Source organism: Scatophagus argus, chromosome 2 (assembly GCF_020382885.2).
Source record: "Scatophagus argus isolate fScaArg1 chromosome 2, fScaArg1.pri, whole genome shotgun sequence".
NCBI lineage: Eukaryota > Metazoa > Chordata > Actinopteri > Scatophagidae > Scatophagus > Scatophagus argus.
This window is the reverse complement of record NC_058494.1, coordinates 18,207,364-18,232,806: the sequence shown is the minus strand read 5'-3', so window position 1 is coordinate 18,232,806 and position 25,443 is coordinate 18,207,364. Positions and strand designations below refer to the sequence as shown.

The 25,443-nt window shown below is 42.1% G+C and overlaps 2 protein-coding genes across 13 annotated transcripts in view; one reads left to right on the top strand and one right to left on the bottom strand.

The window, feature by feature from the left end:
* dclk2a (doublecortin-like kinase 2a) overlaps nt 1-24,411 on the top strand; it is a 38,912-nt gene extending 14,501 nt beyond the window's left edge. Inside the window, exons 3-18 of one of the 7 annotated variants that reach the window (XM_046415322.1) lie at nt 5,641-5,770; nt 7,576-7,677; nt 8,108-8,158; nt 9,992-10,086; nt 12,110-12,197; nt 12,705-12,813; nt 13,965-14,022; nt 14,366-14,485; nt 14,578-14,724; nt 14,808-14,941; nt 15,303-15,380; nt 15,699-15,795; nt 16,983-17,063; nt 17,197-17,310; nt 19,415-19,427; nt 20,041-20,206. In XM_046415322.1, coding sequence (XP_046271278.1) covers nt 5,641-5,770; nt 7,576-7,677; nt 8,108-8,158; nt 9,992-10,086; nt 12,110-12,197; nt 12,705-12,813; nt 13,965-14,022; nt 14,366-14,485; nt 14,578-14,724; nt 14,808-14,941; nt 15,303-15,380; nt 15,699-15,795; nt 16,983-17,063; nt 17,197-17,310; nt 19,415-19,427; nt 20,041-20,057 — 1,434 coding nt within the window. In that variant the 3' untranslated portion in view covers nt 20,058-20,206. Of the gene's footprint in view, nt 1-5,640; nt 5,771-7,575; nt 7,678-8,107; nt 8,159-9,991; nt 10,087-12,109; nt 12,198-12,704; nt 12,814-13,964; nt 14,023-14,365; nt 14,486-14,577; nt 14,725-14,807; nt 14,942-15,302; nt 15,381-15,698; nt 15,796-16,982; nt 17,064-17,196; nt 17,311-17,978; nt 18,326-18,878; nt 19,387-19,414; nt 19,428-20,040 lie in introns of those variants that run through there. The other 6 variants (XM_046415339.1, XM_046415306.1, XM_046415297.1 and 3 more) reach the window with 6 other exon arrangements.
* Nucleotides 23,475-25,443, bottom strand: part of lrba (LPS responsive beige-like anchor protein) — a 176,795-nt gene continuing 174,826 nt past the window's right edge. For all 6 annotated transcript variants that reach the window (XM_046415260.1, XM_046415230.1, XM_046415250.1 and 3 more), the window contains one exon: nt 23,475-24,903. In XM_046415260.1, coding sequence (XP_046271216.1) covers nt 24,813-24,903 — 91 coding nt within the window. In that variant the 3' untranslated portion in view covers nt 23,475-24,812. The remainder of the gene's footprint in view (nt 24,904-25,443) is intronic.

Below are 25,443 nucleotides of genomic sequence, written 5' to 3'. Positions count from 1 at the left end.
GTGCCTCTTCCACGTTTCACAAGTGCTGGTATGATACCCTGCGTTGACAAACAGGAAAATACAAAGGCTGCGGACGACACAGAGCTGGGGTGTCATGGAGCACACGGGGCTGTCGGCTGTGCAGAACGTGTGGAGGCCACAGACGGGGAGGGCATCCATTGTGTGCTGTGTGATCTCAACTGCTTGTTTTTTGTTTCCTTTATCCAGGCCTGGCCCTCATCCATTCTTTGCAGCAGGCCTTTCACTCTCCCAACGGGAGAGCTGACATCACGCTATGGTTAGCTAGCATTCAAACCAAAGCCCACACACTATTGTTTGTCTGGTTGAGTTTCATCACGCTAACAGGCCCAGATTGCCTCAGCAAGTTCTGGCAGATTGATGTGATGAATATTTTTGCGCAGGGCAGATCATGAGCTGTACGTCTAAGTGATCCTGACAGCTGAAACTCGTATCTGATACCGTTGGTGGAGTCACATTTGCTCATCACACAGCGTGTCTTCTTTTAGTTGTCTTGAGGTGTGTCCTGGCTTACCGGTGTTGATGTTAATGTTAGTGGGCAGTTTTGCTTTCATTGTTATTTATTTATTTCACAACCATGATAGTTACATTCTAAGAGACATTAATGTGGGACTTGGGTGAATTTTGCTAGAACTGCAGTATTTTATTTTGAACATTTATCACCCAGCAGCCACTTTAAGTGCAGTAACAGTGCTGGGTTTTAATTGGAGACTAAGTATTATGTAAACTGGCAACAAAACCTACGTTTTATGCATCTCTTGTGGATCTCTCCACATCTCAGCAAGTTTTCCTGTCTAAATGAGTGTGAGGAAATCTACTGAGGCTCATTCAGGCTAAAAGTTGTGTGTGCATATTTAGGCTTCTACTCCCACTCTCTTCACTCCTTCTTGCACATCTCCATTTCAGTATAAAGTGCTCAGTGCTCATGTACATTCGGATAGCCTAAGGTTATGTACTGTAATGTCTCTCTCTCTCTGTGTGTGTGTGTGTGTGTGTGTGTGTGAGCGAGACAGAGAGAACCAGGCGGCTATGAAATGTGTTGTAGGCCATCCGGCCACTGGCTGGTGTGAGGCAAAGTTCACAGCACTGCCTTGGAGTGTCAGTGAATTAGTCTAGGAATATTTTAAAACTTGTCCATTTGAATTCGTCTTTTGTTCTGAAGTGCTTTTGCCTTCAGTATCTCCATTTGAAATATGACTCCTGAATTAATGAAATCCTGTGTATGAAAACCTCAAGGAAATATTCTCAGCGGTTAACAGCGGTTTGAAGGTTCTTTTACACGTGTGTTTATTGTTGAATGTTTTAGAGGCTGAAAGCAACTTGAATTTGTGAACACAGACACAAAAAAAACCCAAGCAGGATATTTAGTGGCTAATGGTTAATGCAGCTAATGTAGTGAATCCGCAGTAGTGAGTTAATGATGGGCTCGGATTTCTCATCGCTTATTTTTGTGCCACTGCCTCTCCTTGGCTGCCACACGTGCCTGAGATTTACTTCTCTAATCCAGAGAAATTAAACTGTCTCAGAAAGCAGCCTCTGTCTGTGGGTAAGAGTTCAAATAGAGTTACTAATCTGATTGAGGCTTTAGCTGAAGCATCGCCCTGACAAACTTAATTGGCATCTAGCTGCCTGCATGTTTTCAAGTACGTGCCAGTTTAAGTGAGAGTTTAAGCTTGTGTAAACCTTGTGTAGACCTTCAGCAAGGCAGGCAGAGATCTGTCTTTCTCTCACTTTTTCTTTTTCTTTTTGCTTGTCCCCTCTGACCTCTACTCACCTTCTCTGCCTCTTGCTCATTTAGCTCAGGGTGACGAGCAGCAGTGAAGGAAGTTTTGGAAGTAAATCGGGCTAATTGTAACCAGTGATTACTGTGATCACGGTCCTGTCATCCATCAGATGGGGACTCTTTACTTTCTCCTGTGTATCTTGGTCGGACAAGATAACACTTGGTTCTTAAAGTATCTGTTGCCTTGACTGTATGGGAACCTATTAACCATTTTTATTTGAAAAACTATTCCAACTCAGATCATTGGTTTGGGTTTGGTTATGTTCATTTTGCACTTAAAGTTTTAATGTTTTAAAAGGGTAAGGGATTTGTAATTGATCTAATAAACTGTTTCCCTACTGCTAAATCTACATAAATGAAGCCCTTGGCCTTTACTTCCTCTGTTGCTAAGCTTAGCAGAGCAGAAAGTACAGCAGGAAAGATGGAGGGCACAGACGGTGGATGAGAGCAAGAGAAGGTCAGACACATTGGGGGGGGTGACACAACTTCAGTTTACCCTCAAGACACGTCACCCAGCCAATCCAGAAACCGGCGCACAGTTCGCTTCACTGATTGGCCGAGACAAGGCCTAGCAGGACAGGGCTGGCGATGGAGTGCCATTGGCTGTTTATCCTGGCAGTGGTTGACAAGAGCAAAGAGAAACATGGGCAATGCAGTCTGACATTCATACCCCTTTTTTACTTCTTTGCTCCAGTAATCTGCTGAAGAGCTTTTGTTGTTTTTAAGGACAGCTCCCTATTACGGTCACAACAGCATACATGTTTTTACGTTTGAACAGCAAGCTTTAATTTACGGCAGAGGATATAGGTCATTTACAGCAGGAATATACATATGCCTCATCGTTTATACTTCAACTTTATAGATCATAATCAAACAGACACGCTTCTGTGCGATGCAGGGATCCACAAACAAGATCCTGTTGTTAGATATGGCAGTAAGAATGAAGAACAGCAGGACACTGGGAAGCTGGAGGGAGAAATCAATCCGCACAGCCAACACAGCAGTGAATAGCTGGAGGAATCACGACCACCAGCGGTGACATCATGAGTCACCGCTGGTGGTGTTGATGGTGATGGTTATGAGAGCTCGGCAGATCGTCAAGACCACCTCATCATCGTGATGGATGTGATTGAAATGTGACTGTTCATTAGCTGATGCCAATCATTTGCCAGTGCTCGTAAAGCCACAGTGTGCAAGATTTTCATGTGATTACACCTGAGTGTGGTCAGGCTTCTGCCTCGTTGTGACCGCAGTGAGCTCTTCTGCATCATAGCAGCAAGTCAAATCTCAGGAGGTCAGCAAAGAAAAGACTTTTTAACTGCTGTTGTGCTGTGCTTTAAACAGTTAGTTGTTTTGCTGTAATAACCCTGTTAAATGGTTGTACTATATTATGTAAAATGTGTTGTGTTAATATAATATATTATTCGCTGGTAAGACTTCCTCCCACACACTTCACCTATTAGTCAGCTCATAAATGTGTTATGGTGATCACACTGCAATCACACATTTGTTGAAATAATTTATTCTTTATTAAAGTATTCAGTCATTTTAACCAGAAAAGGACTTTGTCATTTAATATAATTTCTCCACCACTTGACGGCCTGTCATTTTTACCTTTTAAAATGGCACCATTTGTCTCCGTTTCCACTGCGTCCTCCTGAGCGTCACAGGCCAGTCGAAAAGAACTTTATCACAGTTTACACTTTATCACCATCAGTGCTATCCTTTCAGAGAGGGGGAGAGAGAGAGAGAGAGAGAGAGAGAGAGAGAGAGATATGTGTGTAGTGGTGAAAGTAAATGAGATTACAACCAAGGGCCAAGTTGAACATTTTTGGGGAATCACCCTTATTAGCTTTCTGGTGAGGTGTTAGATGAGCTGCAGCCAGATGATGGTTAGCTTAGCTTAGCACAAAGACTACAGAGAGCTCTGTCAGTAACAAAATCCTCCCAGGGCATCCAAAAACACTTTGTAACACATTAATTTAAAAAAAAAGAAAAAAAAGAATGTATATGTATATATATATATATATAACAACTAAAAAATGCAGTGGGTGAAAAGGCCAATGAGGAATATTATCTAAAATCTGCATGTAAAAGTCTTTCACTGTCACTGCCTTGCAGCACATCAGAGTCCGGTTTTGACACATTTGTCGGGTAATCCGTGTGGGCTGTTGCTATGGTAATGCTAACACCTGTGCCCTGACAGTATGGTGTGGCCATCAGCTGCCAAGTTCCACAGTAAGAGCTTTTTTTGAAGCATGGCATCCACTCCAACTATGTCAAAGCTTTGATAATCTGACACAGTTCAGTATGGACACATGGTACACAGATACATCTGTGTAAAGAGGCCATCACTTTGTTCCAAAGATTAGACAAAGAGGGATTATTAAGGCCATGATATGCTGTTTTTGGTTATTTATGAGGATGTTACAGATACTGTATCCTGTCTCATTTTTAATTCATGCTGTGTGAATGTAGGACATGCAGAGGTGTCATGTGAAGTGACTTATTTATTATTAATGAATGTGTAAATAAGGCCTACTGTATGTTTATTTGTGTAAAATACTCCACTTTTGCTATTTTAGCCATCAGATGTCTCACTCCTACTCCACTTCTGTTTCCTTTTCCGTCAGCCTCCAACTCTCCTTTTTACTGTGCAGATTGCTCTTCAGTAGCCATTTAGCTTTTTCTGGTCCACCAGTTCTTCTGATACCCACCTCACACACACACACACACACACACACACACTTCTCCCACTGTGTCAGCCCCTAATCTCCCCTAGAGGATCCATCTGCCCACAATCTTCAGCCACTCAGTACTCCTCCTCCTACTCTTGTGTCAAAAGTGTGTGTGTGCATGTACATAGCGTGCATATGTCTGGCAGTGTGTGGGCTCACTTGTGTGTGGTGATGGTGGTGTGTGTGTGTGTGTGTGGGGGGGTGATTAACGGATCTTTTCCTCTTTTGTCTTTCTACTTGTCCACCTACAGCAACAGGGGGATAATCTGTGTTTCTGTGTGTGTGTGTGTGTGTGTGCGCGCGCACTATAAGTAACTCCTGTTTCTGTCTCCAAGGGTGGGGTGTGGGTGTAAAAGGAAAAGCGGTCAGATCTGCAGAGAGAATGACGATGACGGTGTGACACAGACTAGAAAAAGCAAGACAAATGGCCCTGCAGCACAAACTCTGACTGTACTGCTTTTCCTCCCATGACTCTGCACTGACTCGGCAGTATTCTGAACGTTACAGCGCTTCGACCTTCGTACTGTTGTTGTGCTCTGTGCCTCTATCATGTACACTCAAACGCATGCAGAGTCACACAGTTTAAACCTCACTGTACCACACACGTCACACGGCCTGATTTTAATTGGCCTATTTCAATGAGCAGGGAGTGAAACAATTATTTCACACCCAAAAATACCTCAGTCACACATAGGCTAAAACATGTGCAGTAACATGACTGAAAGCCAGTAGAATCATGAAAACTAATGGAGTAGGAACACTGATGAACCAAACTCCAATCACTGTTTGTTGTTTGTCTGGAGCTGCCTGCTACTATTCACATTAACTGAATGCGTCCTTTAGCAGTGGCAAAAAATGTACTCAAGTTATATACCTAAGTACAATTTTGAGGTACTTTTACTGTACTTGAATCTGTGGTATTTGTGCAAAGTGATATTATCATAATTTTTGCTGCGCTACATTTTTCCCATGGCAGGAGTTCCGAGTGCAGATGCAGATTTTTCTTTTACTACTTTTGCTTATTTAAATGTTCCAGTTATTTCTTTCAGTATCGACCCTGCTGAATCTTCTCCATTGTTCTCCTTACTTTTCATCCTCCAGATTACCTGCCTTCAGGACTTCTTCGGGGACGATGACGTTTTCATAGCGTGCGGCCCGGAGAAGTACCGCTATGCCCAGGACGACTTTGTGTTGGATCACAGTGGTAAGGCATCCACAGCCTTTGTGACTGGTAGGCCTGACTTAGACTAACTAAACATCCGTCTCCGTGTGTGTGTGTGTGTGTGTGTGTGTTCACCGTAGTGTTCTTCCTCACCTTTCTTCACTCACTGCACTCTCTTTTCCTTTAAGAAGTTGACAGCAGGATATGAGGTTTCTGTGTGTGTAAAATGCTGTCTTCTTACAGGATTCTCTTTCCAGTTCAATTCAGATTATTTGAATTTTGTGAGAGGAAAGTGAACTTTTACGTTACATTACAGTGAAATTTAATCTTCATATTTTATACTGTATGTGCTGTACACAAACCAGCAGATCCATTCGCTGCCCCAGTTATGTAGAATATCACCCAACTTTGGACGACCTTGTGGGAAGGAAGAAGTTTATTATAGTAACATTCCAAAGTGTTGACATCCTCCTTAATGTTTTTTTTTCTTGTTTGGTCAGATCAGCTAACAACAGGGAAGCATATCCTAACACGCTGTGTTAACCATTACTGAGTGATGGTGGACTGGTCTTATTCAGAGATAGTTTGGACCTTTCGTCCCACTTACACCCCAGTGCTCCACTTATTTAGGAATGAGGTCTTTGAAAGAATAAAAAAGGCACACTGTACCCTCTGCTGAAGGTACAGAAGCTGCTCTTCCTTTTGCAAAATAGGTCCAGTACCCAATCTGCTGTTGAAACCTTGGAAAGTTTCTGTGTGTTCACAAGTCTCATATAGAAAAACGCTCTTAGGAGTATATTCAAGTTATGACTTTTTGTGCTAAAGGTATTGTTAGATTTTTGAAATCCATTAATATATGTGAAGATGTTTAAATCTTATTGTAGTAGTGACTGAGTGAGCAGCCATGAAGCCAGTATTTCTCAGTATAAAGAGATTATCTCCATTGGAGAGATGCAGCTAAATAAAAAATAAAGAAACAGCGAATACAAAATAAGAAAAAAAACTGATGATGTATTTACTTATGTCATATGTTTATAATCAGAGAGGAATTTTCCCTCACTGGAGGGTTTGTCCCATAAAATGATTTGGTCTCTGACAGCAGTTGTACCATCCTGAGAGCCCTTTTCAATCGGTCGATGAAATGTATGTCTGATGAAAAATAGCACAGGGAACACATTAGAAATACACTGTGGGTGTGCGTTTGTAGGCAAGTTTTAAACTTGTCGCCGCCCACGCCCTCATTTACAAAACCCTGTCCAAGTTTACCACAAGCCTCTATACAACATCTGCTCTTACTGCACACAGCGCCACCACTAAACCAGCTGTGGCTTGCAGCAAACACCATTAGAAAGAAAACAAAAAAAACTTGTATGAATGTATGAATGAATGTAACAATATTTGTAGTTGTAATCACATGAAGTTTATTTATGCCTGATTTATGTTCTTCTTCTATCCATTTCCTGGCAGGATTACTTCCTACATTACAGTGTTGTTTATTCAATAAAATGTTATAAATTGTCGCATTTTGAAAGTTGCCTGGTCATATGGATAGTCGTCTTTACATATCCTTTAATCAATAACTTCTTTGCAAAATAAACAATAGGTTCTAGAATCATACAGCATACCAAAAAATATACTTTTAATATAACATAATCGAGTCATTTATTCGTTCTGCTGTGCTTTTTAATTTGCTTTGACTGAATACTCTGTTCTTTGCTGCCTCTCCGGCCACAGAATTAATATTTCCAGGGTCGTATTCCTGTCACAGCAGCATAAATGTGCTACATTAAGTCTGACTGAGAAGAAAGAACAGATTTGTTGATAGAAGAAGGTTAATATATACGATGGTGACCCTGAGCGTGTTGTCTCCCCAGAATGCAGAGTGCTAAAGTCATCCCACGGCCGCTCTGCTACTCCGAGCCGGGTAGCGGGTAAGAGCCCCGGACCCTCACGACGCAGCAAGTCTCCTGGTGCAGGTAGGACTCAGGACTGAGCTCACACACTATACACCGTCTGGAAACTGTGCTCATTAACCCTGTCAAATGAAGAAGTATTCATGCATAGATGACATACTAAGTCCCAAGCAGACAATCTGAAAGGTCAAGTGTTGCATATCAATGCCTTACATGACACTCAGAAATAGCCCTTTTTGTTTGGCAGACTCATGCTCAACCCTCAACAGCTGTGACAAGTGACTAAGCAATTTGTGTAGTGCATTGAGTGATGGTGACATTATGCTGAGTAATTAGTGTTCTACAAGCCATTTTGTCAAGTAAAGACAAGATCTATGAGAGGCTGACAGTTTTGAGTGTCTGTAGTCTTAATTTAGCCTTTAGTTCAGCCAGTTGTGATGTGATTATATAATCCAATCTGCCTAATTTTCTTTTTCTTATTGTGGCGCTGCAGCAAGACAAACTGTCCACTACTCCACCAGTCACTCTCCAATCAAATCGCCAGGTGAGGCCGCCGATGGTGTCATATACTTTGATTTACTAATGAAACAAGCTTTTTACAGCTTTAAGCCTTTCTTTTTCTCCCGTGAATAAAGGCTGCTGGTGTGTCTGCTGATGATAATTATTCCCAAGAATATGAAATGATGTTGGCTAGTTTTTTTTGCAGCCCTACCAACCAGTCAAATGTTCCAGCTGTCTTACAGTTCTTGACAGGAAACATCTGAAACTAATGAGGAGTTGAGGGCAAATTGAGGTTAATGTTAACACTGTATGTTCATGTGATAAACATTGTACATGCTAGATATTAGCATGTCAGTATAACATGACTGATTTTGAGCTGCCAAGTGGGGAAAAACTTTTGACTTCGGCCTCCTGGTTGTACTCTGAGCGCATATTTTTGACAACTGCAATATAAGACGCCCTTTCCAGTAATAACATGGTCTTTCCTCAAGGGCCGCATTCAGACTAGACCGCCAGTACAAACTTGTTTTCTGGTGTTAAATGAGCTCTGTATCTAAACAGTGTCAGTTTATTGTCTTGTCCGTTCTTCTCATTTGTTCTTTCTCTTCCCTCCTGTGATCCACACTAGACTATGGAATGCCATTTACTACACACATCTGTGCAATTTGAAAGCCAGCTGCAGCAGAATCCACCGATTCGAAGACACGAACTGATTAGACTCGATCTTCAGCTGTGTTAATTAAATCCTGCCCTCGCTGAGTAGTTAAATCGCAGCTGAGGTGCTGAAAAGTTAAACTATACTTTTAAATCGTTGAAAGCTAACGTCATGTACCGTAATATGGGTGGGTTAATCTCAAATAACACTTCAAATGCTCCTTTACAAAAACGAGCTCACCCAGAGAACACCCAGAGGAAGGTTAGCGATTGTACAGTGACAACAAAACTCGCTCTGTAGGCAGTGTGAAGTGATTTTCCTCAGCTCAGCTGGGTTTATGCAGAAGAAGAAAATGTGAGTTTCAAGTCTGACGTGTTATGTGTATGTATTTGTGCCAGAAATCAAGAGAGCGTGAGGCAGAAATAGTCTGTTCTTGAGAGAATGAATCACACAAACAATAGAAGGTCTCATCGCTGCTGTGCACCTCGTGTTACACAGTATAGTATGGATACAGTAGGTGTCACATAGTAACATGGAAAGTAGTATTAATACTCAGACATTTACTCCAACAAAGCCTGTTTACAGTGTAAACTGCACTAAATCATTTGAGTGATACACACATTTAATTTAAAATCCTGTGCATTAGGGTACAGCAATTGATGAGAAGTAACAACAGCAGCAGCAGCAGCAGCAGCAGCTTAGGCCTGTAGATGTCACCTGCTGCTGATGTGCGCCATCTACAGGCAATGAAAGTAACTGATTTTGTGTTAGGGCTGCAGGATTTTTTGTTTGTAGCTGCTGTTTGTTTTTGTGAGATTGTTGCTTATGATGGAGATTGTTATTGTAGCTTTGCTAATAGATGGTAAAAATGTTTAATGCTAATCCTTGAGAGCACACATAGAGGAGACCAACAGAACAACAAACAACAACAGAACCAACAAAAATATGCTCGTAAAGCCAGTTACCTGGAGGTGGCACACGTGGTGAGGTTGCAGCAGCGATTACACTCCAAGTGGTGACATCAGCATCTCCTTTTTGTCAGTATTTAGTAGCAGTAGTCTGTCTTGTGTACATTTTTGAATATTACATAGAAGTACCACAGAAAAGCACCTTCAAACAAACAGTGTGTGTCCACACAGACACTGGTGTGTTGACAAAACTACCAGGCATAAAATGACTTTCCCCTGTGCTTGCATGTCTCCTTGTTTTTCCTCCACATAGTAAACGGTGTTTCAAGCAGCCAGATCTCGACTCCAAGGTCTACCAAGTCCTCAACTCCGTCTCCCACCAGCCCACGACCCGTCCCCAGTTTTAAGGTAATGCAGTATATCATGTCCACACACACACACACAACATGCAGCTGCACTTGAATGTATTATTTACACAGTACAGTATATGATTTGTACATCACATACTGTGGGTGCACGTTCACACTCAAAATCTCATACGCTTGGGGGACACAAGACGGAGCAAAGCAAATTTCTAACAGACACAGATGGACAGTGTGAAATTTCTGAGCAATACTGGCTTTCGTGAAGTGGGCACAGTGTGTACGTTTTTGTAATTGACTATTGCAATTTATCTCCTGTGGGCCCACTCAAAGCGCACATCAGGACAACTGGAAAAAGGCCTGAGCTGTCACACAGATGTACAGATAAAATGGATGGATGATGTTAAAGGTGCACTGTGCAGGTGCAGTTCAGTTTACGTTTGGTCTTCTCACTATTGAGATTTGCTTGTCCTTAAGGAAAAGTGCATTGTTTACATCCACATGGAGCTGGCAGACTTCTCCTTTCCCTTCCTCCTTGTCTTTGTGCATTATCATCATCTCTCTGTTAGAGGAGAAGTGGGAATGTGTGTTGCTTCCCAGGTGTGCTTGTGCGTATGTGCGAGGTACAAGCAAAGTCAAGGTAACCTTACTCATCAAATCATCAGTCTGTAGCACGGCCAGTGGTCAAAAACACAGATAATGTAAAGGTTTCATGGTTGGTTGTCAGTCCTCTTGAAAATATTTTAAGCTTTACTGGCTATAAAGTGCAGACCTGCCACCTCGGAGACCCCAGAGGCATAAATTAAGGCGGTTCTTTTCAGGTTGGGGAGAAAGGCAAATCATAATGACCTACTTATCACAAAATTATGAAATAAATGCTGAAAATGATGAAGTACCTCTGTGTCAAGTCATGGCTTGACATACATGGCTGTCAGTCAGTGACTTGACTGTACTAATCTGATTTATTGATGGATTCTTCAGTAAGCTGCATGTTAGTCCCAAACTACAGAGTTTCTAAATGCTTCAGCCAGCTGGCAAACCTCTGCCAGAGTGCCACAGTGCCTCCCTAAGCCCAGTCAAAGACTTATCCATCCACATTCATTTGGCAGGATATTAGATTTTTATGATTTACTGACAGCTTTAAAATTCACTGGCAAAGAGGCTGAGTGGAGCAACGTTTTTTGAAAAACTAAATGAGGAAGCAGTTCGTTGTCAATGACATATTTCACTCGCTCACTGAAACAGTTACGGAAGTGGTCAGGTAAAAGAACTCCACACAAAGGGAAAACCTTTTTTATATATATAACTGTGAAAGAGAACTTGAAGATGTCTTATTTCTATTTTGGTTCAGAGGGCTCCCATTTTAGACTAAATAATAGATCCTTACTGTTAATGTACATTATGCTGCAGTAAGGGAACGAACTCTGCTGTACATAATGGAAAAGGTCTTATTTTAATGCCGGTGACGTGCATTTATGGCTGACATTTCAAAAATACAGTTGTAAGATGTTGAATTGCTACTGCCGTGCTCTGCACAAAGGCTGCACTTAACGGATTAATCATTTATTTGGAGCCATGATGGTTTTATGGATACGATGAGAGGAGATCTGTTCCAGAAGCTCTGACACCTTGTACATTTTGAAGGGAAAGCTTAAATGTAAATTTAGGATTTAACGTGCAGTCTGTACTGTTCACAAAATGTAAGCAGCAGTCGTTACAGATGATCTCACCGTATTTTACAGTTGGTACAGCTGGGTTTTCTAGTTTAAGAGTATAAAATGTTACTGACTCTTCACTATTTTTCTGAGCATAAAACTTGTGGAGCTTAATAAATTATATGTTTTCAGTATAATACTCATTAACGAGTTTCCTTTTCATGCCGGTTGAAACAGTTTCATGTAAGAGAGTCGTGTCTGTCAGAGCCACCAAAAAAATCATCAATGTTTTTTCCATGTGCAGCGTGTTTTGTGGGCGCCTTTGAAGCGCAAGGTTGTCATGGTGATTTGTCTGTGGGTTTTGTTTCAGGCCAGGCGCTCATCTCTATTTTTGTTTGTCTTTGCATCCTGCAGATCCCTCCGTCACATCACGTCTCATCGCCGAATGTAAATGGCTCGGTGAGCAACCACCAGGAGCAAAGCAATCGACTGAGTCCGGAGGGTACGTCCTCTCCTCTCCTTTTTAGTCTGAGTTGTTGGCCTGATTCGCCAACTAAAACCACACTATTGCATGCATTACTTCAACTTGTAGCGTGTGGAAATGACATTGACTATCACATTAAAATCGCCCCCATCTTTTCCAATTAGAGCAAACTTCAGAATTTGCTTACGCAACAAAAAGTGGCAAAAGAGTAGGCCTCATGTGGAGGATTCGAATCAAATATCCCAGTGCTGTGTGAGCAGATACTTAACTAAATGATTTTAGGGCTTTATCTGTGTGTGTGTGTGTGTGTGTGTGGAGACATAATACTGCTGTCAAGTTCACCAAGTGCCACTGGAGGACAGTTAGAGATCACTGTACGTCTTGGTGCTTGTGTCTTATTTTGTTGCACAGCGTGTGGTCCATTAATTCAGTCTGAGAACTGCTTGAGTTTCTGCCAGAGCTGCTTTAGTTTTGTTAAACAGCAAAGCCCGACCGTCGCTATTTATAACACCTGTGTCTCTTCAGCAGTTAATGGTAACCGCTACCCACCTGCGTCCACCATCTCGGAAAAATACAAGGTTGGCAAGATCATTGGAGATGGCAACTTCGCTGTGGTCAAAGAGTGCGTGGAGAGGTAAGTGAAACACGTTCGGTCACGCTGGAGATGTTTAATGCACGGCTGGCGGCTGTCTGCAGTGATCGCATGGCAGGGTGTCGTGTCGAGCAGCTTAATGAGACGTGCATCACGTGTGGTAACTGCTCCATCAGGGTTTTTAAGTCCTGATGACAGGTATTGTGGAGACGGAAATATCCCATGGATTAAACCCAGCGGTGAATTCACTTCATTAGCCTTTTAATCTCTGAGTCAACACGCTGCCCAGGCAAACGGGGGAGATAATGATGAGAGGAGGCCTGTCAAGTGTGTGTGTGTGTGTGTGCTCATAATCTGATGCACCTTCCTGGAAAGTACTAAAGGTTCCCCGTGGAGTATCTGAAAAACACTTATGTTTATGCTAAATATTTCTACAAGTGTGCATAAGAGAGGACTAAGAAACACGTTGAATCCGTTTTCCTTCCTCAGAAAAAACATTCACTAATCCAAATTTCTAAAAGTGGCTGAATATAATCTGAGCTCGCAGGTGCCCTCACTAACTCTCTGTGCTGGCATTTGCAATTTTCGGTTATGAAGAAAGACCATGAGAAGCTGTATTGTTTCTAAAGGTCCGGAAAGTTCTGCATTGTTTACATTCGCATCCTCCAGCCGTACACTGGTTAGGAGTCCCTTTCTGTTGCTGGTGCTTTGCTATAATTCTTGATCAGTGGGATAGTATTGAACTATCAGCAGTATTTGCGTATTGCATGATACTACTCAGGTGATACAAACAAAACCTGCTCAGGAAAACACTGCTCCACAGCACCACTAATGTTGAAAAACTCCCCCAGGTACCTTTTGAGGTGAGGCTCTTTCATTATGTGTATTTTGAAAGGAGAAACAATTTTAAAAAAGGAACAACTAAAGAGTAACTTAAATCTGAAAATCCTGGTTTTGAGTTACTCTTTAAGTGCGGATTCTCAGATTCTTGCTGAGCCTGCCTGTATTTGCACTGTACCTCTGCTTGTTGTATAAACTTGGCTGGTACAGCTAATTTAGCTTTCCAGTGACTCTGTTGCAGTGCTCGTGCTCACTGTAACGGAGGCCTTTTGGTCAGCGCTTTGCATTACGTGCGTAGCTGCGGTGTCAGTGGTGTTTTTATTGTTTGCTCTTGTTTCATTGTTTCTGCACAGGTCCACAGGTAAAGAGTTCGCGCTGAAGATCATCGACAAGGCCAAGTGCAGTGGAAAGGTCTCACTCTGATTTATTTCCCCCTCCCCATCACCTTCTCCCATTTCCTCTTCTCTTCTCTTCTCTTCTCTGTGTGAATGGTGTTCAGGCACTTGTAAGGGCCACATGTTAGTATTTTCTCAGATATCCTCTTATCCCACACAGTTAGACTAGGCCACCAGTATTTTAGTTCACCAACTTATCTTCACGCCGTCGCACACAGAATTGCACACGCTTGAAACACAGATTCAGCCAACAAGGCAGCGTCTTTGTATTGGCGCAATGGCTCAGTGTGTGTACATCCTGTGTACTGGAGGATACAGAAACATACTCACTTGGATTATTTGTGTTGGCGTGTGTCCAGGAGCACCTCATAGAGAACGAGGTCGCTGTGCTGCGGAAGGTGAAACACCCCAACATCATCATGTTGATAGAGGAGGTGGACACATCCTCTGAACTCTACTTGGTCATGGAGCTTGTCAAGGTGCGGTAGGGGCTAACAGGAGGGCGACGTCGATGCACCGTTCTCATTTCTCTGCTCGATGTGACAAAGCACTCTGTTTTCTGTCGGAGCAGGGAGGGGATTTATTCGATGCCATCACCTCCTCGGCCAAATACACGGAGAGAGACGCCTCGGTCATGGTGTACAATCTCGCTGCAGCTCTGAAGTACCTGCACAGCATCAACATTGTCCACAGAGACATTAAACCAGAGAACCTGCTGGTATATATTCACACCTACACCACTTTTCTGCCAACAAGTCGAGCTGCTCTGTGGGATTTAACTAAGTATTTATTTCCTTTTAGGTGTTTGAGTATCCAGATGGCACCAAGTCATTGAAACTCGGGGACTTCGGTCTAGCCACGGTGGTGGAAGGACCTTTGTATACTGTATGTGGAACTCCTACATATGTAGCTCCAGAAATCATCGCAGAGTCTGGGTAAGAGATTTTTATTGGCAGGATGAAGTATGGGGCTTTCAGCACCTTTCAGACCTTTAGTTTCAACTGGAGAAGGCTGCCCGTTGTAAACAGACATGCCTGGTTTGCTTGGTTTAAATAGAAACAGAGATGTGGGTCTACTGCTGTGTGTATGTGACATCATAAATGTTGTTGTAGTGAATTAAAAACTATCCAAAATGTTAGTACATTGTTCTTTTTTTTTCTGTTGCTCTCTGTCCACTCAGTTCTTTACTTTATTTGTAACACGGGGATGACGGACAATGGAAGCGGTTTGATATTTAGCTGCAGTTAATCCTTAAGTGACCTCTTATGCCTCCACGTGTCTCCGCTCTTTCCACAGTTACGGTCTGAAGGTGGACATCTGGGCTGCAGGTGTCATCACTTACATCCTCCTGTGTGGCTTCCCTCCATTTAGAAGGTACTCGTCCTCGCTTCATATCGTCCAGCATAGCTCATGTTTGAACTGACTCGAACAGTGTCATGGCACCACACCGGGATGATCATTTTGATGCAACAATAAACGCCAGGGTGAATTAGAGGGATTTGATCCACTTTTAATCTACAGCATGTAACTGTTGTTTGAATACACACAGAACTAAAGGCTTGCAGGTTGGCCTGGTCATTGTTATGCAGAGTACAGTGCAGGTTCTGCCACAGTGTAGAGGTTTGCTCTGTGTGCTGAGTAATACTTTATGACTTTGTGTTTTGTTTTCGCTCTGTGCGTCCTCCTGTGCAGTGAGAGTAACATGCAAGAGGATCTGTTTGAGCAGATTCTTCAGGGGCGACTGGACTTTCCAAGTCCTTACTGGGACAACATCACTGACTCAGCCAAGGTTAGGACAACTGACACAAACACAAACAACCACACATGTTCTGTAACTGTTGATGACGTTATATGGATCCCCATCATTGCTCCTGAGGAAAATGGTTACATGTGGCCTTAATGAGGACAGAAACAATTTTACCTTCAACTGAACGCAGTGGTAGTCTGAAATAGGTCTCTAAATGTTATAATTTAAACACACACACACACACACCATGGGAGCCCGGATGTTTCGCACTCCTTTAATGACTACTGTCTTCCCAAGGACAAAGAAACCCCTCCAGCCCTCTAAATTAATGTCACATATTGAGGTGTCAAGCCGCACTCAGCATGCAAGACTAAACTGCTAATTAAACCCACTGCTATTACAGCTGTTACCGTAGACAAGTGCACAGTTCATCTGCACAGTCTGTGGATTGCAGTACCGCCAATGAGATGTGGATGCTGACACGCTGCATGGCCATCACGCTCACTTTTGAGGCTGGACCAAAACATTTTTCTTTTAGCATCTTTCATTGTTTTGTTTTTATGGCCTGAAACTGTTTTGATTCAGTCCAAACGCTTTTGTTAGAGCAAGCAGCTGTTTTTAGCAAGAAAAGCCTTCACTGTACACTTCCTGGTCAGAACACAACAGCAGAACGACAAAACTAAAAACAAGTGGAGCGTTTAGCAAAGAGACATATAAGCTGGTGGAGACCAAAACAGTGACAAAGGGAAAGTGAATATATAACTGTTCATCTAGTGGTGAGAAACGTGAGTCTAAATGCATGCTAATGTTGCTACATGTCTGCAGGTTGCATAAACTGGAAGGAGTCTGATAACACATTAACCTTATCATCCTGATGAACGTGTGCCATTTTCAGCTTTTGTTGAGTTCTGCCCCCAAGTGTTAAAAAAAATCTGATCATCGCAGCTTTAAGCTCATGTTGCAATGAACTGTGCTCTACCGTTCTTCCATCAGACAAAACCTGAACTTACTCCCTCAAGGAAAAACTTCAACAGTCCAATTGGATGATTATAACAGGATGTTAATGTGGACAACACAAATTTTACAAAACAATAGAACAACATGATCATGTGCTCACAGTGCAGCGTCAAGCTAAGGTCACGATGGAACACTGGACGGACGCTGCTGATGTAGCGTTGACAGAACGTTCATTTTTCAGGTTGTCTTAAATGTGGTGTTTCTTGTTGCAGGAGCTGATTGGAAAGATGTTGCAGGTCAATGTTGAGGCGCGATACACAGCACAGGACATCCTCTCCCACCCCTGGGTCATGGTACCTCACAGCGCTGCTTGTGTCTGCGTTCGCGTGTATATGTGTGGCGTGACTGTGATTCGTGTATTACTTAAAGATTTCCTGCGTGGAAACGTATAACACGTCGCATCATGACATTTCTGTGTGTATGTAGGACGACGCGGGCTTTGGGAACAACATGAAGATGGAAGTCACAGGTAAACTGAAGACGCACTTTAACACTGCGCCTAAGCTTAACAACACCACGGCCGGGGTGTCCGTCATCATGGTAAGCACCCAGAAACATTCACAAACCAGTGATGAACAATCTGTGATTTAGTAAATATCGCATTTTGGATTTTTGCCCAAATTGTCTGTGATTTTCTGCAGGTGTTTTTTCAGAGTGATCTTATAACTTTCAGTGATCTTTTGAATCTGTAATACTGGTGTTAACATGGGTTTAGCAGTAATTGACAAGGTGTCTGAGACAGCTTAAACATGTCAGGCCCTTTTCCAAACATTTACTGCATGTTGATGAATGTTTGACCCAAATACACTTCTAGTTCACTTCATGTGAATCTTGCGCCCACTTAGTCGCAGGGTCAACAATATCTGGCCTTAGTCATCATCCAAGAGGATGTTAAAGACAACTTCTAAACACCTCATGCTGCTGTAAACATGTCAGACAGGAATTTAGACTTTGGACAGGGCAGACAAAATCATTGCTGTAGTAGTTACATCCTTCCTTCCTGTCCATTTCAAGCCTCACTTGCATCACTTCCTGTTGTACAGTTTGACTTCCTCCACCCCTCATCTCATCAGCCCACTCTCTGCAGCCCGTCTGTCTGAACTGAAAGCAGGAAAGGGCTGGCGGGGGGGGGACGGCGTCTCGTGAGAAATTTGATTTGATCTTTGCTGCGAAGAGCTTCATTTTCTGTTGTAAATCTCATTTGACAGTTTGAGGTGTAAGCGTGGGCCCTGGCCTCGGCCCCTCCTTCTCCTCCTCCTCCTCCTCCTCCTCTTCATCCTCTTCCTCCTCCCTCATCCTCACTCCTCCCTCACACCCGACCCAGGACCACAGGGGACGCCTGGAGCTGAGAGCCGGGTACACACTTCATACCCCATACGCCCCCCCTGCTGCCTCCCTTCTTCCTTTCCAGCCACCGCCCTCGTCCCTCCATCTATAACACCCCCCCCTCCCCCTTGCTTTCCCTCCCTGTCCCTTCCTGTTTCATTGCTTCTCTGGCCGCCAGCTGCAGTAACTGCCCTCAATAACCAACTGATGTGGACCTCGCTAACACTCCCCCAACATGCACTCTGGCCTTGATTTCCCTCTCCAGACTGTTTTCATATTTGTCGTTCTGTTCCTTCACTCACATTTCATTCGATTTGTATCGACCACAAACTTTTTCGGGGATGTGAAAATAATTGTCTGTTTTTGTTTAATCACATTTAATCCATTGAGGTCATTTAGCATGTTTACAGCTTCATTTGCCTCTCTCGCTCTCTCTGCCTTTACTTATTGTCGATTGAGTGATCAAATTCAAAATAGCTCCATAAAAATCAACCTTCTGAATTTTGTAACTGGTTGCCCAGCACAGTTAAATGTTGATGGTGCTCTGGTGCCACCTTGTGGAGAAAATGAACAACTGTGTTCTGAAGTCTCCATTTGCAGAGATGAATACAAACCAATGTGGCTCAATTGGCTTGGATACAAGATTCTCCTGCACATTTTGATGATAAGCGTAATATTATTCTTTATTTTTATTATTGTCAACAAATCTTATGAAAAAAATCAAAGCGCACAATGTGTTAGTCCGTCTCTAAACACGTCCCTTTCCTGTCTCTCCTTTTTAGCCCCAAGCCAACTGGTTTCTATGGACGACCAAAAGCTATAAAAATGTGTCCCAAATATTACGTTTTGTTTTTTTTTCTTTTAAGCAATTTCTGAAAGACAAGAATAAACTGTATTAACCAACAGTTCATTGCTGATTTTAGTCTTTTCGTTGATTTTGTTGACAGTAATAAAGAATGAGCATAATGCTAAGCTTATCTTTCAAAACCAGCAGATTTAAATCATACCTTATCACTGCATTCTACTCTGTGTTGTGCAAATATAGCTCAGCGCTCACTGTGTTTCTGCCTGAATTAGTCATTTCTAGAAAGTCTTACAATTTGTTCCAACTCAGCGCTCTCAAATGCGAAGGCTCATTTGATTTGGAATATGTTTTAATGACCTGAAATACCAGACGTAAGCGCTGAGCTGGAACAACAACTGTCCACTGGCCGTCATGCTTGTTGTGTTGACTTTATTTTGTGAAGCTGTGAGTAAGACTAGTCTCTGTCCCTTTTTTGCTTCTCCCCTCTCCCTGCATTACGCCCCTCTGATTTAGCACCAAGGCAATGGTATGTACTAACACTTGACGCTACGCCTCGTCTGTACTGCTGCTGAGATTCAGCACAGGGGCAAATGAGGAACATGACACTTACTGGTTTTCTGTTCCACGTAAGAACGCATCTTTGGCTTTACACGAGACAAAAGCAGAATGTATGTATGCATGTGTTGAATGAAAAAGTAAGTTCACTTTCTCATTTGCCCCCTTTTTTTTTTGCACACAGAATAACACGGATGATCTGATTTGACTTTCTTGTGAGGTCAATGTGCTCTGCGGTGCAAACTGTCTTTTTTTTTTTTTTTTTTTTTGTTCCATCATTTTTCACTTATTTATGTCCATTTTCATGAGCTTGTTCCATCATGTGTGTTGTTCACTCACAGAGATCATTAAAGAAAAGCTCAACAGTTAATAAGTGTATGCATAAAAAGGTCATTTTTATGCAAGAGCTACACTATCATTCATGTGGAAACAGAAGGATTATTAATTTTATGCTGAATTGCTAGTTTCCTGAATTCAGTGCAGACTGACCCACAGTATTTTTCTTTCTCTCGTCTGATCAGTGTTAGTAGAACGTCAGAGATGCCTAAATATCAAATTGATGGTCGCTCTCTGTGTTTTGTCAGAAAACAGCTCTGGATAAGGAGACCCTCCACCTTTCCACCCGTCGTCGTCCAGAGCCCCAAACAGCACCGGGCAAGAAAGTCCCACCTGCTCCTTCAGTCAAACCAGCCTCGCCAACAAAGTCAGGACCGGCTTCTCCAACCAAACGGGCATCGTGCGCCAAAGAACCAAAACCCGCCACGCTGGCATCACCCACCAAGACTGCTTTACTCAAAGCACCCAGGACTGCGAGGATCGCTGCGCCTGCTGCTACGTCCACCTCCAACGCTCCCAGCTCTGGTTCCCAAACCGACAGTGTTGATTTCCCTCCATCTGCTGAAACTTTTCCCAAAACTTGGGAAAAGACTCTGCCTGTATCACCCTCTGCCACTCCCTGCTTATCTCTAGAAACCCCCTCACCCTCCAGCTGTCCTGGTCTTCGCACAACTGCCTCTATACCTGACTCCTGTCCTTCCCCAACATCACCAGCCCGAACCTCCTCCTCCTCTCCCACCAAACCAGTGTCTCTTTCTCCCTCCTCTCCCACCAAACCAGCATCTCTTTCTCCCTCCTCTCCCACCAAACCAGCGTCTCTTTCTCCCTCCTCTCCCACCAAACCAGCATCTCTTTCTCCCTCCTCTCCCACCAAACCAGCCTCTTCCTCCTCCTCCTCTCCCACCAAACCAGCCCCTTCCTCCTCTTCCTCCCCCACCAAACCAGCATCTCTTTCTCCGTCCTCTCCCACCAAACCAGCCCCTTCCTCCTCCTCCTCCCCCACCAAACCAGCTTCTCTTTCTCCCTCCTCCCCCTCTTCCACCAAAGAGGCAACGTCCCCATCTTCCTCTCCTACAAAACAAGCCTCCCCCACCCCAGTCTCTCCGATCCAACCTGTTGTATTCTTCCCCCTCTCTTCCCCTACCAAACAAGAACCTTCCTCCCCTTCTCCCATCCATCCCACCCTGTTTCCCTCTCCTCCTTCTACACCTCCTAGATCGACGACCCCACCCTCTCCCAACCTTCTACCTACTGAAGAGATAATGGAGAGGATGTAATTGGCAGGTCAGTCCTGTAGCCAGGTTCACCCCCTCCTTCTCTTTACATGTATTTATCAGAAAACATTTCCAGTAGCTGTAAACTGAGCCAGTGACTGCTGTGTCTTTATTTTTGTCCCCTTCCGATCCCACTCATTTTCAGAGACAGAGGATACAAGGCATGTACTGAGAGTTTCACGATTGTATATATGTTAGTATTTATTAATTAAGGATGTGAAGAAAGGGAATGAATTGAATATATCACTGTTCTGAGTGCTTTGTCGTTGAGAGTCATGCATTACTCCAGTATATCACATTAATGTGATTTTTTTAATTATTATTATTTATTATCCCGTTTGAACTGCCTGTGGCTCTTTTGTAAATAGTTACTCATTACAACACAGACATCATGGTAAACTACCACCACTTTAGCAGACAGACAGTAAGTCCATAACACAAGTATTTCAGCGTATTCAAACCCTCTGAACCTGCTAGCTTAGCTACCTGCAGCGTAATCCAACTACTGCATAACCATTGTTTTCTCTGACTACAGCCACCCCAATGGTAACTGCAAAATTACTGTTACACTTCAGTTTTCCTGTTTATGTGTTATATATACAAGTTCAGTGGGTTGACAAAAGTAGTACCAAGTGCTAAAAGGAATAAGGCAACGGAAACGGCCCTCAGCAGGAGATTCTGCGCCTCTGAATCAGAAATTTGAAAGAGGAAATAATCAGACAAGTTAAAGCCTGTGAATATTCTCATTCATCCAGGTCATGGTTATCTCAAGGAAATTCAATCGAATGCAACTGGACTTAGTTATTTGTCTTTGAATTTCCTTGAGACAGACAAGTTAAAGCTGACTCAAATGGCCGTTCACATTCAATTTTTACAAGGTGTGCTCAAATCCAAATTACCAAAAAAAAAAAAATAGAAAAATGTTCTCAGTCACCTTTAGTGCAGTGGTTCCCTGTTCTTTTGGCTGCATATTTCTCTGCATTGTGGTTGTTTCAACTGAAGATTCAAATTGTTTTATTTAAATACGTTGAGGGGTTGGAAGGACAAAGACATTTAATTCAAAAGCAAACATCAGGGAAAAAAAAAAAAGTAAACTTTTTTCCTGGTCATCCTGTCCTGCTATTCGCCTTGAAACCCCTTAGATTTATCCTGTGACCCCCTGAAGAGGGTCAACTCCAGACAGCAGACCCCCAGCTTGGGAACCACTGCTCTGTTGTCCTAATACAGAATGCAACGTGTATTAGAGACTGAGACTACAGGTTTGCAAATATAACCGATCATCTGCCTAAAATTCCACTTGTGTCTCTGGGGTAGGAAGAGTGACTGTAGAGAAACATATCTCAGAACTGGGGCAAATAAAACAAAAGCTTGGTAGATTATTTTGTGCACCCAACGTAATTAACATTCATTCACATTCTGATTGCATTATATGACATGAACGTTCTAAGTTGTACCTACTGTGAAGAATCTTTCCAGCTGAAACTTGAAGGTTTGTTTTTGTCCCTGTGTGTCTGAGCAGTCAAATCACTCAGTCATAACTGCTGTACGTAAAAACAGATCCAGCAGCCATTAAACCAGGTTTGTTTCTGATGAACTGGAATTTTTAAATCTGAACTCCTTTCTGTTGCGGCTACAGTACTGCAGGGAAGGCACATTTGCCAGCTGACGTACTTGCCATTGGGTTGCATGAAACTGATCAATCAATCAATAATCAATCAACACTGTTCCCTCAAAGTTTTCACGCAATGGTTTTTGATCTGTTGGATTCATACGAGTGAATGTGTTGTCATGGCGACAGGTCTGTGCCTGACCACTAGCTAACAGCTCTTAGCTTAGTGATTGATGCCTTTATCAAAACCAGCTTGGCTGAAAAATCGGTTTCCATATTGTGCTTCCTGAGTGATAAGTTTTAAGTTATTTGTTTTTTTTTTGTTTTGCACCCACTTTAAGCTCCACGTCGTTTGTCCCAGCTGGCGTTCGTAGGGCTAACTCCCCCGTAACTCTTCAGGACTTTCAGCTGCATGCGTACTCCTTTGCCCACTTCCTGTCTCCCTGTAAGACAAAACCCTCACACGTGCACAAAGTCAAGTTGGTACATAATGTCATTTAGCTTCTTCTTATGTATATGTGGTCAAAGTAGATTTTCATAAGCAGTTTGTAAAGGGAAATTTGTATGAAAAGACAGTTTTGAAACAGGAAAATCGTCTGTATCAAACTGCAGTGTTGGTTTTTATTAGGCACAGAGTGGCTGCTTTTAATGTCCTACTCTTCTGAAACAGCAGTACAGCGGAAAATAAAAATGCAATAAAGAATTCAAAAGACTCTGTGAGATTTGTGTGTGACCACAAGTTGGCCACTAGATGGTGCTACGTAGTCTTGGTGACTCAAGACACTCATACCAAGGACAATTCAAGTTATAAAATTCAATTTTATTGTCAGAACTCAGCACACAAAACACTCCAAAATGATTGCAAAAAATATTGGTTTATAGTTAACGGCTCTCATAACTGGAAATTCAAACCACATCAACTTAGAAGGAATGTTTTTCCTCAAAATCAAAAATACAAGTGGACGTTTATTTTACTGAGGAACAAAGGAATATGCTTCATTGCCATTTTAGTGCTAAAACACAACTTCACATAATCACTCATCCGAGGATTTAGAGAGCTGTGATGAAGGAAAAAAAAGAAAACTTCAGACTTAAGTCCTTCCTTTCATTGCACATCTCACTCTACTGTTAGCTGCTTTGGAGACAGAACTCAAAGAAGACTTTAAAGATGCTACACTGCCTTTGGACACTGGTATGATGACATGACATTTTTTATTAATTGATTTGAACATTAATCAAGTGCCCCATTTTTAGAAAAAAAAAAAAGATTTAACTACTTTTTTTATTCACTCATGTAAATGTAAAAGGAGCAAAATCCTTGCCGTGGTTTTAATGACATCCTCCTCTCCATAAGGCTCATAGGTTCACCATCACTGGGTGCGAGTGGGAAGCGTTTTAGATGTTTGAAATATTGAATGATAATATGAGAGGTCTGCGCTGATATAATTTACATTATACAGTGAGCCGTGTGCAGAAACGCAAACTCTTAGCAAGCACAGAGGGATGGGAATTTTAAATATGGAGGACTACATTTAAACAGAATATGTAAATATTTAGATATGTATATATGTATATTCCCTCTTCATTTATCCTCCTGTCCAATACAGTTATTATTTATTCAAACATTTCTTATCTACCGAATGTGGTGCCAAATAGGCAGAAAGCTGTGAATGATAGCTTAGTAATTATTTCCCACATACACGCCTACAAAAAAAAAAAAAAAAGAAAGAAAGAAAAACAAAAATCACTCACCCTAAAGTACACAAATATTTGGATTCTTAAGTCAAGAGAGTATGTTCCCACTAGCTCCCCATAAATCCTGCTTTTCTTTTCTGGAGGAGATGAAAATAGACTCTTACAGCTAAAAATAGATTTGTTTTTAACCGTACAGTAACATAACCCCCACCCTATGATTTCTATGAAAATCTTCTATCTGATCTACAAAATATAGCAATGCCCTTTTTAAAAATAGTTTTTACTTTAACAGGACAGATTTTTTTTTTCCCCCTCTTCTTCTTCTTCTTCTTTCATTGAGATACATTCAGTATATCAGGATATAGACAGAATAGTGCTTTTGATAAAGGTTCACACTTAAAACAGTCTGGATCTTCATCAGTATCCAACTCTGTCAGTCAGCTCAGTACCTGGTCTGGTACTCATGGTGCCATCTGTTGAAGTCGTTGTAGAAGAGCACGATACTTCCAGACGCCATGCCAGTTATGATGCACCTTAGGAAGAGTTGGGAGTGAACTCTGTGAGGTTTTGTTCTTTTTTTTTACTGCTGTGAATCTGAATTATATTCGAGGCATCTCTGATGTGCCCGTTCGTGCGTTTGCAAAGTAACTAAAGCACATTTAGTTCAGTTTTGAGGTGCTTGTACTTGAGTATGTGAAAAATCTATTTAACTGCATTAACCGCAAAAATGTTACTTTTTACTCCACCATATTTATCAGCTTATAAAATGAGGTACTGTGGGAGATTAAACTACTCAAACAGATACAACATTAAAATGCTGCTTGCATATTAATGTCCCAGTAATCCCTCAATAACAAAAACACAGGACTAACAGTTATGTTGAGTTCACATTAACTGTCTAACATTTTTGTTTAAAAATATCAGCAATTTGGGAAAATTTCCTACACAATGAATCAAAAGTTTTTCATGATTAATCTTCTGTTGGTGGATTAAGCTATCAATCAACTTATCATTTCAGTCTTAAATAAACACAAATAGCAAATGTATTTCTTTTATTTAAGTGAAATTTTGAG